A 16,364-nucleotide genomic window follows, 5' to 3' on the forward strand; every position below is an offset into this window, starting at 1 on the left:
TTATTTGAGCATATATTCTAACCTAATTATGCTGTGGTAGATTGTAAGCAACTTTCGAAATGCAGCCTATTAAACTCCGTAATTCAAATCCTTTTCAGCCTGAATTTAGAAATTACACTTTAAAGTAGTTATTTTAAGCTGATTGCTGTGCCTGCAGCGCCATCTACAGATTGAAATGTGCAAAATCTCTTCGTTTCCGCAAAATCTTATTCTGGAACATTGTTGATTTTTTTTATAACAATAAATGGCTTTTTTTCACAAATTTGCACATATATTTTACTTAATTACTTAGCCTAAATGTTAGAAATCAGAAAATGCTTCTTCTGGTTTTGTTCACACGTTCGACTCTAAATGTTGCACATCAGCACAGATTAAACATTTTGGATATGTGCCGTAGTAACGTGTGTGGTGTATTGGGAAGCGCTAAGGCCGTGTTCGCGGACCGCCTGTGCCGTGTGGAGGTGGGTCGTGGGTGGGATTTCAGCTCACGTTATTGTCGACGCGAGAGCAACAGTCGGGGAAAACTCGGGAGGTGCTGCTGGTGCAGGGTTTGTGGAGCTGTCATGGAGCCACGGAAGAAAAGTGACCGTCATCCCCAGTCGCTGTTTCTCAGCTGCTTGGCTTTCGCCCTATGTGTTCACTTAAGGACGGTTTCAGCTGGAGGTGAGAGGGTAAAATCGCAGTAAACGCCACTGTTGTTGAAAGTCGCGGCTTCCTTCCGAATGTTCAAATCGAGTAGGCCTGTTTATTTAAAAGGGTGTTCAACTTTGTTGCGTTCTGTGGGGGTTTCAGTCGATAGGACGCGTTAGAACACATTATCGGAGGGAGGTATGTAAATATACTGTTCGCTCTCCAACTTTCCTGAATGTTGACATTGTTGTTTTTCCTAAATGTGACCCCGCACGTATTCAGGACGCAAAATGTTTTCTATGTCGTGTTGCGAAACTCGTTGGAGCTACACTAAACTAATCTAAACCATTTGTTTAAAAGTATATCTTCAAAGACGAAGTCAATATAAAACATATATCAAAACCTGCGACGATAACGGTTTTTTTTATAGTTATGGCACTGTTTTCTGCACACAAGGTCTGGAAAGGGGAACAATAGTCACAAATTGAAACTGACGACTCAAAAGTTTTCAACTTCCTATAAATATGCTTGTGGAAAAATGTTAGGGTGTACTTCTATCTCTTTAATTCAAGTAATTGAAAAGGAAAGACACAACCCATAACTACTGTGAGTTTTGTATTCATTCTTCTGGTTGATATTGAATAATTGACACAAGCAGGTGTAGAATTTAACTTAAAAGGTTATGTAAGCTATGAAAGAACTGTTACAGACCTGATTTGTAGAGCTCATATTGCAAATGTTCATGGACCTCCAAGCAACCTCCAATTTTCTTTTCAGTGTTCTTTCTAAGGGCTTTTGATATATTTTGGCAAAATAGTATCATTTACAAAAATGCAGTGATGAAGGAATGTTGCAGCTTTTGGATTTTATTTAATTCTCATTTTTGTGGCTGTTTTCTTGACCAGGTCTAAAATTTTATAGATTCTGATCTCAAAAGGACTTCTTGGATAAATAAAGGAAAAGGCATGAAAGTGGCTCATCCGTACTAGATGTCTTTCACAAAAAATGAATTTTTAGCCTAAAGCTACAATCAGGGCATTTTTAAGGGAACTAGTGTTGTATAGGGTGTCCTTTCCTCTGCGTCTTCCTTTTTACACACATCAACCAGGCCAAGGGCTGAAAAGTTGCAAAGCAGTTGTGAAATCTCCTGATGTCCTGCATTTCTGCATTCCTGGTATTATATTTGTATATTTTTCTCAGTCATCACAGCAACTCTTGCAGCAGTTTCAAGGTTATTCAAGCACTAAAATTTCAAATGTCTGCAGACTGTTTGAAGCTTTAACAGTGCTGGAGTGATGTGTAGATATATTTCCAAACACTTGTGCTATTTATTTATTTATTTATTTATTTATTTATTTATCTATTTATTTAGCACGTGGCTGCTTGTGTGCCCAACATTTCCTTCCATGTATTTCAATAAAACTTTAGCACATATTTCTGACATGGATTATTTAATGCCCTTCTCTAAGATTTGTTGAGTAAAAAGCAGTGTTGGTTTCATATAGTTGCATGCATAACTAGCACACATCCAAACTTTCAGTGCCGAATCCTGTGGATTGCTCCATTGTATTGTTTAAGGCACCGAACATCAACTTAATCTTGATAATTCTCCTGATCTCTTGCCTCTGGTTCGTGAAAATTGCCGTAAATAAATAACTGAACAACTAAAGTCCTTTTCTCTCCCTTTGTCCCCAAAGTCCACAGTGCACACAGTAGCACAGAAACATGTCTAACCATTTCTGATTGCCAGTTTATTATTTGTCATTGAACATGACTTACAGGACGTCAGTTAACATACCAGTGAAAAACACAGTATTTATTCAATGACCTCTAGGGCTTACAGTTTGTATGACATGTTTATACTTAAACACACCTACATGCTATTTCCTGTAAGAATGGAGCTGCATGATGTGGAAAACCTTTCTTCTTTTGTTGTCCAAAATAAATAAATGTACATGTCTGTTAACGTTTGTTTCAGAGTCCAGCTTTGCAATATTAAACTGCAATGCCATGTTCTGTACATGACCGTACAGAACATGGCAGAGAGTATTTTATTTGCTGGTGACCTTTTAGAAAAGTTATGCAAAAAGTTTGTTGGGGTTTTTTGACATAGTTTTGCTGTCACATATTTTAGTAATTAACAAGTTGAGCTCTGTTGCGCCTGAGAAGCAAATCCTGGGATTTTTCCAGTTTTCTGTTCATTGCCAGTCTGACTTTATGGTGAACTTGCAGTAATGTCCACCCATGAGAAGATTGGCAGCTGTCTAGAAGGTTTTACACTTCCACCTACAACCTTTTGCAGACTGATGGGCAGCCACAGTTGCTTTTTTAAGTTGACTGCAGATGTCTTTTCTCTTGATCATTGCGTTAGCATCCACCTACATGCTTTAGACCAGTGAACCACCAAAATTTCCGCCTCTGTAGAGGTGCCCGCCCCCTGGTGAGAACTATTTCATCAAGTGCATTGGCAGCTCACTGAATTAACTTCTGTGTCTTTCAAAAGTAGTTATTCCCCTCAAACCTTTTCACATTTTGTCACATTGGAGCTTCAAACTTTGATATAATTTATTCAAACTTCCTGTGATAGACTTAAGCTACATGATATAAGAACACATAGCTGCTGAATGTTGCAGTGATTACACTGATTGATTAGTGTAATCACTACCTGCCTCTTTTTAAGGCAAAAATATGAGGGACATAGCACTTGAATTATAATATCCTGCTAAATATTGCATTCAAACATTAATATTGCAGTGACTATTGCAATTTGAAATATTTGGCAGTTGTATGATTGGTGAGCTGAGAGTAGTGCATAGAATGTACTAGAGCATCAATCTGTGAGTGTGGCCACATATGTGCAGTTGGTTGTAGATTCTGAATTTGACTAGGCCATTCTAAAAATAATTATACTTTGATCTAACTTTTTCTTTGAAATGCGTTTTTGGTCTTTGTTCTGAATCTTCACTCCTGTGTCAAATGTGTTTTGTTCTTGTTTTTTGCAGCCACTTCCCTCATTCTCCTGTATTTATTGTGTAACCCTAAATTACACAAGAGCTTTTTTAATCTATTTGTACTGTACTCTCATTTGACAAACAAACATGGAAATACAATATAATTTATAGCTTTTGTATAGTCAATAAAAAATTTTATTGGCATTCCAGCAGTCAGCCTCTTTTAAGTCAATCCAAAGATTTCATGTTACTTTCCATTCAGATGAAATGTTTTGGTAAAATTAAAAAGTCACTTTAAACCTAAATCTGTGAGTGAGGTGAAACATCTATGGCTTTACTGTAGCTCCCTAAATCTGCTCATAAACACTTTTCTGTCCTTGTTGGAAAAAAAAAAAGCATGATGCTGCCATTACCATGTTTCACCATGAGGATGACCTTGTTCTTGCTTCCCCAATTTGTTTGAACTCTTAAGACTTTGTATTCAAGTGGAAAACTCATTTCAAATTTAATCAACTAAAGCAGTAGGTTGTTTTTTTTTCTTTCTTTTTTGTTTTGTTTTTCAGAATGCCCAGCTGATGGACGCACTTGGGTTCCTTTTGGAGACGGATGTTACCATTTTGTCCATGGAGAAGAAGACAAAATTAAAAGCTACACATTTGAAGCAGCGCTTTCTCATTGCATAGGATTTGGTACTTCTGATAATATCAATTATTTCACTGCTTATCACCAAAAAATGGAATACATTCTATTAATGTCTGTGATTATGATGCCATCATTGTGCTTTTTTTTTTGTAGGCCTTTTGACAATCCACAGTGCCGAAGAAAATGATTTTGTCATGGGATATAGTCCTAAAGTGTGGAAAGGTGGCAATGTCAACATTTGGCTGGGAATGAAGTATGACATAGATGGTACGGGTCTTGTAAAAACACGCTGGTTGGTGTGTTGGGGTTTTTATGTTATTCAAAAGTATCAAAGTCAAGACTTGTTTAGTTTATCTTTGGTGTTGGAAAATATTTGATCCAACAGAGCTGCTTAGTTTAAAAAAAATAGCAGGAAATCCTTGCTGTTTTTGCTTTTAAGATATTCCCGAGACACACAGCAGGTGACGCATTGCAACCAGGCTTACTGAAATGCATTTTCTCCCATTTCCAAATGAAACTTTTAGAAAATAAAAAAACTCCCAGAAATGACAGAAAAAAACAAGTGCTGACTGTTGTATCTTTTCAGATGATACCTTGAAGTGGTCAAACAACAGGTCTGTTACCTTCACCAACTGGGAGTACAGCCCTTATCCTGCTGACATCCCACAGGGGGATATCTGTGTGACTCTGCACAGCATCTCAGGAAGGTGGGAAAACGTGAGCTGCCAGGATGACGTGGAGAACGGAGTGGTCTGTGAAACAGCTCAGAGTGAGTCGATTTTCTGTGAAACTAAACGTTAAAAATATTTTACATCTGTGAATATTTCTACCTTTGTCATGAAGATGTTTTTAAAGTTGATGAAGAGAATTTGTTCCCCATTTTGTTACATTAGAACCACAAAGTGGATTTTTCTATTATTGTGAATTATAAAAGATTTTCACAGTTTCTATTATATCAGGAAAACTTGTTAATGGTTGTGTTGGTAAATGTTACAATGACCATGTCACCTGTTTTTTTTTTTTTTGTTTTTTTTTTCAAACGTAGGCCACATTTACACAGCAGGCAAATGCCACCTATATCTTACTTTTTCATCGCACACAGTCTGAGCACAGTTCAGATCTTTTCTCCCCCTAAAAAATTTAATTTGTGCCATTTGGGGCACTAAATCAGACATATCTAATTCTTTTCAAAGCATGTGCAGTCAGAAAGGTCATGCTGCATCTTATCCAACTTCCTCCGAGTATGAGGCTCGCTTTGGGGTCGTAAACTTTTCACTCTACAGTCTAATTGCAGGCGCATTAATTAGTAGCATAAACAACCATGTAAAAAAAAGAAAAAAACAATCCGATGCCTGCAAAACATTGAATTGAGCATCAACACCTGAGCCTTAGACTCCACACAGGGAATAGTGTATATATGCAGATTCTGGGAAAAAAGAAAAATGTTATTTTTCTTCTAATGCTGTTTCATTGAAAATGTCACATCTTTCTATATCTACTGTAAAATTAGATATAGCAATAAAATTTTGTTGCAATTGCTTATCTTCCCTGAACATCAATCATAAGCTATTTTCTGCTACATTAAACAAGCATCACCAAATGTTCGACTGACAGAGAATCTTGATTGCTTGGAACTTGCATAGCTCACCAACATTTGTTTTAGGGCAAGCAGTTATTATCCAGTCTAATGGTAGACCACGGTAGTTGACAGGCTGGGAAATGGAGGTTTACTAGAAGCCTCCATTTCCTCCAGAGATATCTGTACATACTTTTGCAAACTACTTTAATATTATATGCACTCAGTGTGTGAGCTTTGAAGCTATTGTATGTATTGTTTCATTGTCTCACCTCACTTTTTTTTAATTTTCTTGTGCTGTTTCAGAAGCGGAGCTGCCCAGACCCCGTAAGTAAACCTCTGAGCTTTCTGTTGTTGTTTCTCTGTGTATTCCTCTGTGATCTTTGCCTTCTAAGCTGAGACCTTCCCTGCATTGTTTCTTCTCCCACTCAGAATCCAGTGCGACAGTCTCAGCTCTGGTTATTCTCAGCGTGGTGGGTGTCGTGGGAGTCTCTGCTGTGATTTGGTTTCTGCACCAGAGGCACAGCTTCGGTTCAACTATGATCACAGCATTCGAGTACCACCCCCCGTTCCGAGTCCTGGATTCGGACCAGTCTTGCCTGGTGGAGGCTGAGGAAACTGACACTGTTCCTTGAGAGAACATTCTTCCTTTTATCCAGAATTACTGGCTGTGTGCTTTATGCAATGACATGTCCACTCTAAAATCAGGTTAAGTAATTTGGATTAACATGTCACTGACTTGGACCCAGAACAATGTGTCCTCATTGGAAGAATATTGGTGCCAAGCTACTAACCTCCTCATGCAGGCGTACAGAATTATCTGCTTTTATAATGATCAGCACTAATTTCAGATGTCTCTAAACAACAAAATGCTTAGGTATTTTTTGGATTACAATTTCTCTGTCAGTTATAATCTTACTTTCATATCTCCCCAGAATTAGCATTTCTACAAAAGGAACAATATTTTTGAACTTTTCATGTCTATCTTTTCCTGTTGATCTATTTTTAGAGGGCTTTGTACATTAGTACATTCCATATCTCTACAACACAAAACTAAAGGAAGTCAACGAGGGTAATTTTTGCCACCAAAAAGATATATCGATACATTAATATAAACTAAAAGTGCAGTTGCTGTAGGTAAACTGCCTTTATTTCCTCCCTTAGTCACTGGCTCTGCTGTGTCAAAGCATCCAGGCTACCTGTTGCACATTTGAATATTGTTCTTTCTTTTTTTTTTTTTTTTTAGAATGAGTCAAATCTTATCCAATTCTTTTGAAAACTTACAGACATGCTGGTTTAAATAGTTCAAAATCTGTTAACATGTTTTGAACATATTAAGTTTAAAATAAATCAGTGGTTTTCTTTCAGCCAGTATTATAAGGCACTCAACTTTGTCACAAGCTCCAAATGATGGATACAACTACCAAAATCACAGCAAGAACCCAGCTGAACCATGAGCGGATGTCTGGTTCTTTTATGCATGCATGTGAGGTGAATGTTGCTGCAACCAAAAAGCTAATTTTTTAAAATAGTCTTGTATCAGAATCGTCAGAGCTGCTTCCATGCATTGTGTTAATTATATACAAATACATTTGATCTTTAAATTACTTTTTTTCAGTTGCCTGTTTTTCTTTGTCTGATTTAAAAGCTAAGCCATTCTGAGTTAAAAAAAAAAACAAAAAAAAAAAACATCTGACATGTTCAGTGGTTATGAATCTAATTAATTCAAGCATGTTCTGTATTTTTTTTATTTACAATATCGGGAGATATAATGGTGGATGAGAGCCTTTTATTTCTATGCTTGCTTTTTGATCATGGCTGGTGTTACGGCATTTCTCATTTCCTTCATAAAGCGAGGGAACCTTTCAATTTGTGTGCCAATTTTTGTTAGTTGTTATGGCATGCTTGTGTGTGTGTGTGTGTTTTTTGTTGTTTTTTAAGTGAGTCATGTTTTTTCTGACATGAAATGCAATCTTATAATTGTAAATTGTAAATATATGACCTGTGAATGAATAAAGACAATCACTATTTGCCTGTACAATGTCTGGATTTCAAATTCTGTTAAGTTTGTCATTCATTATTCAGGATTTTTCTTTTTTACATTTCATAAGATTGAGTTCTACTTTGCACAGTCTCTAAAGCAGGGCTCCAGACCTGTCCTCGAGAGATACAATCTTGCAACTTTCAGATGCATCCCTGCTCCAACACACATTTATCAATCAGCAAAATTGTCTTTCATCTTTAAAAATTAAGATCTGGATCTCAAAAACAATTCAACCCTACATATCAAAGCAAGATGGGAAATAGAGGGCAATTTAACAATGACAGAGGAGGAATGGGCAGTAATGTGGAGATACCAATGGACATATAATAAATTTCTACAATGGCAGAAATTTGGATGGAAAAATCTGGTAAGATTCTTTATCACACCTGCTCAGAAATGCCACTATGATGGAAATCCTCCTACATGCTGGAGAAAATGTAGGAATCAAAGTGCAAACCATTATGACTTCTGGGAATGCCCAATTAAAGTACTAAATAACCATGGAGGAAAATTAGATTGTTTTGTGCGTGGGGAGCCATTTCCTGATGACATGCGCTCAGGACGCTTTGAAAAAACTCCACACATTAACGATGGTATGACAGAAAATATTTATTCCCAAACACCTGATTGGAATATAGATTGTGAAATTATTATGGAGACTTTGTGACTCAAATATGTCACTAAGTTTCAGTTCCACAGGAGTGGACTTACTGATTTGTTCCCCATTCTGCTCACTCACCCAGTTGGCTGCTATCAATAAACATCACTGGCACTGTATGTGCAACTTGTAAAATCAATTACTCTCACCTTTATAATAATAATGACATTGTTTTTTGTTTATTTTTCCACTGTTAACTGACTTCTAAACAGTCATAACTGGGTAGATGGATAAATAAGGTGAAATGGATAAATTAGGACACTGAACTTTAAACACAACCTGTCTGATCTAGATATAGGTTAACTGGAACAATACACTCTCTCTAGGCCAGTGCATTTGTTTACATCTCTGCCTGAATTGAGATGAAACAGAACTAACGAAAGTGTGTTTGAAGTGTTTTTACCATTGCTTTTTAGAAATATCTAATTTTAGCCTTCCATGAGGTCTCTCATCTGTTCATCTGAAAAAATGTCTCCCTAAATCTAGGCCACAGCCTCTTTCTGTGTTTTTCTCAACATGTGGTGAATGACTGAAGTGAATCAATAATTCTGTTATTGTTTATTCATTGTGTGTGCCAGGTAATCTCAATGTTTGACCACCAGATGGAACACAAACACATTTATGTTGAATCTGCCTCTTGGAGAAGGGAATTGCATCACTCTAATTGTGATTCTAAAACAAACTTACTTATGTCTAAAGGTGAAATATACGTGATGTAGATAAATGATCATTACAGCTGACATAAAGTTTAAGAAAGTGTGTCTTATCTTGGATATAATTTGATCTTAATGTGTGGTGAAGAACTGTTTGGAGTCCAGAGTTGCCAAATATTTTAAGCAAATAAGAAATGAATCAAATTTCTATAAACATTCCATGTGCATCTCAGTAAGTTTGATATTCATACAAAGGTGCATTTATTATCTTATATCCATCCATTAATTATACAAATAGATTTTCTGATGGCTGAGTTTGCTGAATCTGGACTTGAAAAACATATCTGATAAATATGCAGATAATACTGCTCCAAAGTTCAACATACCATGGAAATCTCCTGTTTCTCAAAACTCTCAGAAATGATCTTTTGTTGCATACCCCCCTGTTGTATAGACTTCAAAGTCTATACTACTTTGAAGTCAGAAGTTTTTGTCATGATCGTGTTGACCATAACATAATATTTTTTGAATTAAATGTTTTTGTTGTTGTTCATCAACAAAAAAGAAAGAAAAAACCTGAATCTGTTTTTCTAATTTACTTTTGTCATCTATATATATATACATATATATATACACACACATACTCTTTCATCACTGCTGCCTTTTCTCACTATAACTGGGACAACCATGTTTTATTGCCACATAGGGGACTGTTGTCTCATCACAAAAGCCAGGATGGCCTATTTTCCCTCAGATATCAGCAAATGAATTTCCTTTTGCACATCTGCTTGGACTAGAATGTGGGAACACTGTGACTGACACTAATTAATATGGACATGGGCATGCATGTCAAAGACAACTAGAATTTAATTGTACATTTGAGGGAACTTGCACATTGTGTTGCATTAATATGCATCATAATTTAGCATACTTACTATTAGTACCACTACACACAAAGATGCTACATAGAATTTGATCTGAAACAGCTTTGAGCTTTTTAAACTATTGATTCCTCACAATTAATGGTGGAGGAATGTTTAAGCCTGAGTGAAATCATTGCTGTTTCCTCTATGTGTGCATGTTTTCAGCAACACATGATGAACTCAGTGCAGGTTGTGGTTTCTGTGAATGCAGACACTGCAACAACACATAAGAGAGGAAAATAAATGAAACACAGGATATTTCAAAAGCAAATAAATCCATAAATCTACAAAAGATGATCAAATTTACTTGTTTTTTCAGCAATGGCTACAATAAAGAAAGGTACAATACCATTGAAGAAACTGTATTTTGTATCATTTTGCCACAAATTCTACAAGAAAAAACAGTAAGCAATAAATTCCAGAAGACTCTTACTTCCTAAACTAAAATTTTCACTTGCTGTTAATGAAATACATCACAAAATTACTCTGTTATTTCTTAAATGCTTTATGTGAGCAAATGTTTAGGGATCCCCGAATGTTTGCCATGGGTGATTCAAGGATTTTTTAAAATCCCTTATGTCCGCATTCTGCTTTTCCGTTGTACTTTCTGGGGAGGTGAGTGTTAAGATGGAGGAATGAATCAAAATAATATTTTGATATGTTAATGATCAGAGAGTGATGCAATAACATAATCTGAAGCTCAAAAAGGTTGATTTTACATAACTCCCATTTTAAATGGAGTGTACCTGTAGTAAATTCAGTTGATTGGACTTGATTTGGCATGGCACACTCCTGTCTCTATACGGTCACAATCTGACAGTGCAGGTCAGAGTGAAAACACCAAGCATGGAATAAAAGGAATTGTCTGTAAAGCTCTGAGACAGAATTGTCTTGAGGGACAGATCTGGGAAAGAATACAAAAAACATTTCTGCTGCTTTTAAGGTTCCAATGAACTTATTAGTGGACTCCTTCAATGGTTAATCGAAGAAGTTTGGAATCACCAGAACTCAAACTAAAGCTAGCTGACCCTACACCCTTACAGTGAAGGGCCTTAAATCAGGGAGGTGAACAAGACAGAGCTCACTTTGTCAGAGCTCTGTCATTTCTCTGTGAAGAGAGGAGAACCTTCCAGGAGTCAGAAGAAAGCCACTCAATAAAAGGCTCATGGCAGCCTGTCTGGAGGTTTACCAAAAGATAACCGGGAGGACTATACGAGAAACAATGACTGATTTCTTTGGTGTGAATTCTACAAGTTGTGTTTGGAGGAAACCAGGAACAACTCATCACCAGGGCAATGCCATCCCTATAGTGAAGCATGGTGGTGGCAGCATCAAGATCTGTGGATGTTTTATCAGCAGCAGGAACTGGCAGACCAGTCAGGAAAGAGATGAATGCAGCAATGAATAAAAAAATATAGGAAAACCTGATCCAGGGTGTTCTTGTCAGACTGGAATGAAGACAAGAACAACCCAAAGCACATGGCTAAGATAGCAAAGGAGTGGCTTCAGAACCACTCTATGTTTAATATAGTTACCCTTTTCAGATGTAGGGCTTAATATAATATTAAAACATGAAAATGTTAATTAAATTGTATCAATCTATAACATCCCATCGATTAAAAAACCTATCGGCAATTATTCCACCGCTGATAACAGCCGCAGCGGAACCTTTCGTTTTCCATGGTATGGCAAGCAGATTATGATATAATACTGAAAGAACGTTCATCCATCCATCCATTTTCTGTTCACCCTGGTCCCTTAGAGGGGTCGGGAGGGTTGCTGGTGCCTATCTCCAGCTAACGTTCCGGGCGAGAGGCAAAGTCACTATGGACAGGTCGCCAGTCTGTCACAGGGCACCCAGAGAATATTTTCAAAGCAATTTCAATTTTAAGGTTCTTTCAATAGTTACAAATGTATGTCCGGTCACCTGAAGGATTTCTTCTCACCCACAACCAATATTTCAGATATTTCAAAGATCATTGTTTTGATGGGGCAACATACATTATACAAATTATACAAATAAATAGCTTTTTCCAAGTTTCCAGGTCACTTTCCACTCAAGACAATACAAAACTGCCTCACAAAACTGGACAACTCACTGCTGAGCCCTAATATTTGAAAACAGATTATTCTATTAATACTCAACAACATCAGAAAATAGTAAGAAATTCAAATACCACTCAGACAGAGATGTCTTGTATTTATAACACACAACATAAAGTGAATCTATATCTAAACACAGACAAAAATCTGCCTTTTGGTCTTAAACTTAAAGCAGGGCTCAACAACACTTGAAAAGCAAAGAGCTATTTTTGCTCTGATCATCACAGATCATAGCAAAAAATATCTATGAAGATCAAGGATCATAGGTGATGACAGCTGGCATAAAGTTTAAGAAAGTTTATGTCAGCTGTGATGACATAACGTGTCATCACACTTAACGCTTAAAGTTAAGTGTTACACTTAAAGTAACCGCATGTTGAAGAGCTCTGTACACTGCGACTCAATTAAAAGCTACAACTGCATGCCATAAAAAGGTGACAGATTGTTCGTGTAGCTACAGATCTGGGATCAGAAGTTCGCACTGTAAAAAAAATAAAACAACCTTTTCTGACGTCACTTCGCTTCACTCGCTCACATCGGAGTCTTTTCAATCTGTGGTAACAGAACAACACTCTTCAATCGGACTCAGTTAATAACTAGCACCCGTTTTATCAGCGAATCCTATAAAAAGCTTCAAAACTGGGAAGTAAGTGTGCGTTTTAGCCTTTCTAAGAAATGCGGGGATGTGTGTTTTTGGTGTGTTGTCCTGTAATTTGGGCTCCAGTATTCTTATTATCGCTGTATTGTGACAAACGTATAGTCTGTCGCCAAGGCGAGCAGCTAACGCTCTCTGAACTCATTCGATCAAAAGCATCCTTCTCTGCAGTTACCTCATTTTTGTAGCGCAGCTAAAGTTTAACATGACAATTTTAAAATTAAAAAGTTGTAATTACTAATATAAGGCGTCGTGTTGCGATAAACTTTGTTTAGAATACAGCTGTTGTCATGTGGAAATAGGTACTTGGATACAAAATTCTTACCTCATGTAACTGCTGGCTTTAGTCATTATTTAAACACGACACCGGTGTGAGCTGATCCAAACAGCAGTTACTTTCAACTGACGGAAGACATTTTTAAATTGACTTTAGTTTGACTTGAAGAATTATTTTCTTATGGAATTAAATATTGGTAACACGGACGTCCTAGAAAAGACTAACTGAAAATGTCCACGTTTGTATTTTAAGAGTTACTGAGAGCATCTGTGCAGATAGAGCTTTTATGAATTATTTGTATCATTATATCTGGATAGACCCATATGGTTATTATGTAGTCACATTATTTTGAGGTTCTTACATGGACTTTAAAGGACTGAATGAATAAATAGTGTTTGTTAGGTTTACTAATTATTCATTTATTTATTTATTTTGCTTAATGGCATATTTTTAATTTTTTTTTTTTTATTTTTTTTTTTAGATATTATTGACTTTTACAAATACAGAAGTTAAAGATTATCCTGTCGCTAAATCAATTGTGGAATGCCAGAAGACAGAAGCTTTTGATAAATTCACAACTTTGGAGTTAATTAGCAAGTCTGTGAATCTATTAAGGCAACACATCAGTCACACCTTGAGTGATGTCATGGGAAAATTTCAAAAGAGCAAAAAATATTTGCAAGAAAATTGTGGACCTTCACCGGTCTGATTCTGAGTCTGTGTGTATTTCAGACATAAAAGGGACACCACATAATTTTCAATTACATGCAAGTTTAAGCACCACAGGAAACACCAGCCATGGTTCCAGTCAGAAGGAGAAAAAGTTTGTTGTTTTGGTGTGAAATGTGCTTTAATACACAGTGGCAGCAGCTTCATGTTATGGAGGGAGGGAGGGGCTGGGACAAAAAGTAGATCATCACAAAATATCAATGAAATATCTACAGATATCAGGCGGAACTTTAGAAGTTTGATGCAAATGGTTTTTCAAATTGACCTTTATCCTGGACATACCATCAAATTATTTATAAAATCATTTAAGGACAACAAAGACTGTAACATAATAAGTATCATCTGGTCTAATTCCTTTAGTAGAAAGTTCTCTCTAAAATACTTTCCCAATGCTTTGCTGCTTAGCAAATGTTCCTGTCATACCATAAACATATTTTTACAGTAAAAATTGCCAACAAACACATACACACATGCAGTGCATATTCAGTCATATACTGCTTACTTGTTTTATGTAAGTGATATATTTGCTTCATTGATATGAGGCCTCTAGCACACTTTGCATTTGTGTAATTTTTATCCTATTTGACAATAGATTTTTTTTATGTCACTTTTGGTCAAAGTTATGAATGGGATTATGTAAATTTAATTATGTAACAACCACATGTGCAACTGCCTTAAGATTGTAGTTTCATGTTTAGTTTTTTTTTTTATGAAAATGATTTATCAATAGTGTAAAACTTGGTGTTTAGTTGGAATCACCTCGATTATATCTTCACTTTACCTCTGAGTTCACAGAAAGTTTGCAATACCTCATGCAACTACTGTCTTATTTTTCATTATTTTGTTTAGGTTATTTAACTGTGTGTGCAAATTAATGCCTTGAAAATCTTTGTAACTTGTTGTAGATCCAATCTGTGTTCATAAATTCACTTGTAAGGTTGAACCATAATGATATAAGTACATGCTTACTTTTTTTTAAGGGTCAAAGAACAATAATGTACAAATCTTCTTGAAAATGATCCTGTAAATAGAATCTGTATAGCTTATTCATCAGGATCTCAGATACATCACTTAGGCTCCATCTTTTATTTGCTGCACATCAGAGCTGATATGTGTCTGGAGATCTAGTTGAGGGGTAGTAATGAGCGCATGTGTGTGTATCTATGGCATCAGCACATTTGCAGCCTCAGTGAAATGGCAGCCGGCATTAGTTGCTTTAAAGTTCATCTTTTAAATGACTTCAGTAGCCAGGCCTGCTGTGTAAATCAGATCACATCCTTGATGTGCTATGCATGCATCTAGTAGCTGCCAGTAAATCAACACACAGGTAGAAGGTCACTGCATTTGCCTCATATTTATTCAGCACACACGTCCTTGTCCACTGCAGATGCAGTGTTGTCATTCCCTCCTTTATATGAGGCTTGGGAAACAAAAGGAAATTGATTTTAAAGTTTTGCTTTAAGCTCTGTAGGTCATTCATTTCTTCTAGCAACTCTTAAAGATTGCTTGATTCTCTGTGGCAGTACTGCATATAGATTAAATAAAACATGCTTTATGTGGATATGAACTGGGCTTAGATTAAAATTAGTCTGTTTAAATTGAATATATGCATATAGAAACAAAAGTGTATGTACATTATTGAGCATTTGTCCTTGTTTTTCTTAGTTTCTCGAGTTAAAATCAAGTTACACATTTTTTTTTCAGCTATTGCATTCTCATGCTGAACAGGAGAACATAATATTTTCATATCCAAGAATTTGTTGGTCTTTATAGAAGGCTCGAGGAATAAAGTGGGTCTGCTAATAATTGTGTTTCACTCATTTTCACCCTGTCACTTCTGTTCTTATCCTCTCTGCAAGTTTGCACTCATTAATCAAAGATGCTGCTCTCCTGCTGAGCTGCAGGTTCATCAATCTGGCAGCCTGCTTTCTGTAAGGAACAGGACAAAAAGCTCTCAACACACAGGCATAAATAAATCTATAGTCTTTATATGCAAGCCCTGAAGGTTAGTGCTGCATAATTTGATGTACTCCTCTTTGTCTGCTGTGATTGATGTTTTTAAACCTGTTAGGCTTGACTGGAGTTGTGCTTTGTAGGTCAGTGTTGACACTTTATGATTGGGTGAGCTGGAGGGGAGCTTCACACAGGAAGTGGATTATTAGGAATATGTCAGGGAGATTACACTTTTTCACTGTTTTAATTTATCTCCGCCTGGAGATGCATTTTGAAGGCATTATTTAAACCACTGATGCATTTGCGATGGAGCTCTACCTGCTGTGCTAATGGGGCTAACGTTTAAAATGTGGGTGGCTTTTTGATTGCATTAACCCAAGCCTTTTTTTTTCTTTTAAGATTTTAGATCAATTGAGGATGACTATACTATATCTGACCATATAGTTCTTGGTCAGATGGCTACTCCAGTGTTGACTTTTACCTTTGGTTTGTGTAAGCTGTTATACTCTCTCATATTTTGCAAGTATTCACAGTGCTTCATTTTTTTTTTTACCATTTTGTTATGATACA

The 16,364-nt window shown here is 36.4% G+C and overlaps 2 protein-coding genes across 7 annotated transcripts in view; both read left to right on the top strand.

Moving 5' to 3' along the window:
* The first annotated feature begins 392 nt into the window (after positions 1-392).
* On the top strand, positions 393-7,837 carry cd302 (CD302 molecule). Its single transcript, XM_044132116.1, has 6 exons — positions 393-663; positions 4,145-4,270; positions 4,377-4,490; positions 4,810-4,992; positions 6,106-6,126; positions 6,232-7,837. The coding sequence occupies exons 1-6, from the start codon at positions 564-566 to the stop codon at positions 6,432-6,434; spliced, it is 747 nt and encodes a 248-aa protein (XP_043988051.1). The 5' UTR covers positions 393-563; the 3' UTR covers positions 6,435-7,837.
* Positions 7,838-12,677: 4,840 nt separating this feature from the next.
* Positions 12,678-16,364, top strand: part of LOC122840019 (bromodomain adjacent to zinc finger domain protein 2B) — a 31,373-nt gene continuing 27,686 nt past the window's right edge. For all 6 annotated transcript variants that reach the window (XM_044132118.1, XM_044132120.1, XM_044132122.1 and 3 more), the window contains exon 1: positions 12,678-12,826. The gene's annotated coding sequence lies outside the window, so the exon portion shown is untranslated. The remainder of the gene's footprint in view (positions 12,827-16,364) is intronic.

The sequence above is a fragment of the Gambusia affinis genome, linkage group LG11 (genome assembly GCF_019740435.1).
Source record: "Gambusia affinis linkage group LG11, SWU_Gaff_1.0, whole genome shotgun sequence".
Classification (NCBI taxonomy): Eukaryota; Metazoa; Chordata; class Actinopteri; order Cyprinodontiformes; family Poeciliidae; genus Gambusia; species Gambusia affinis.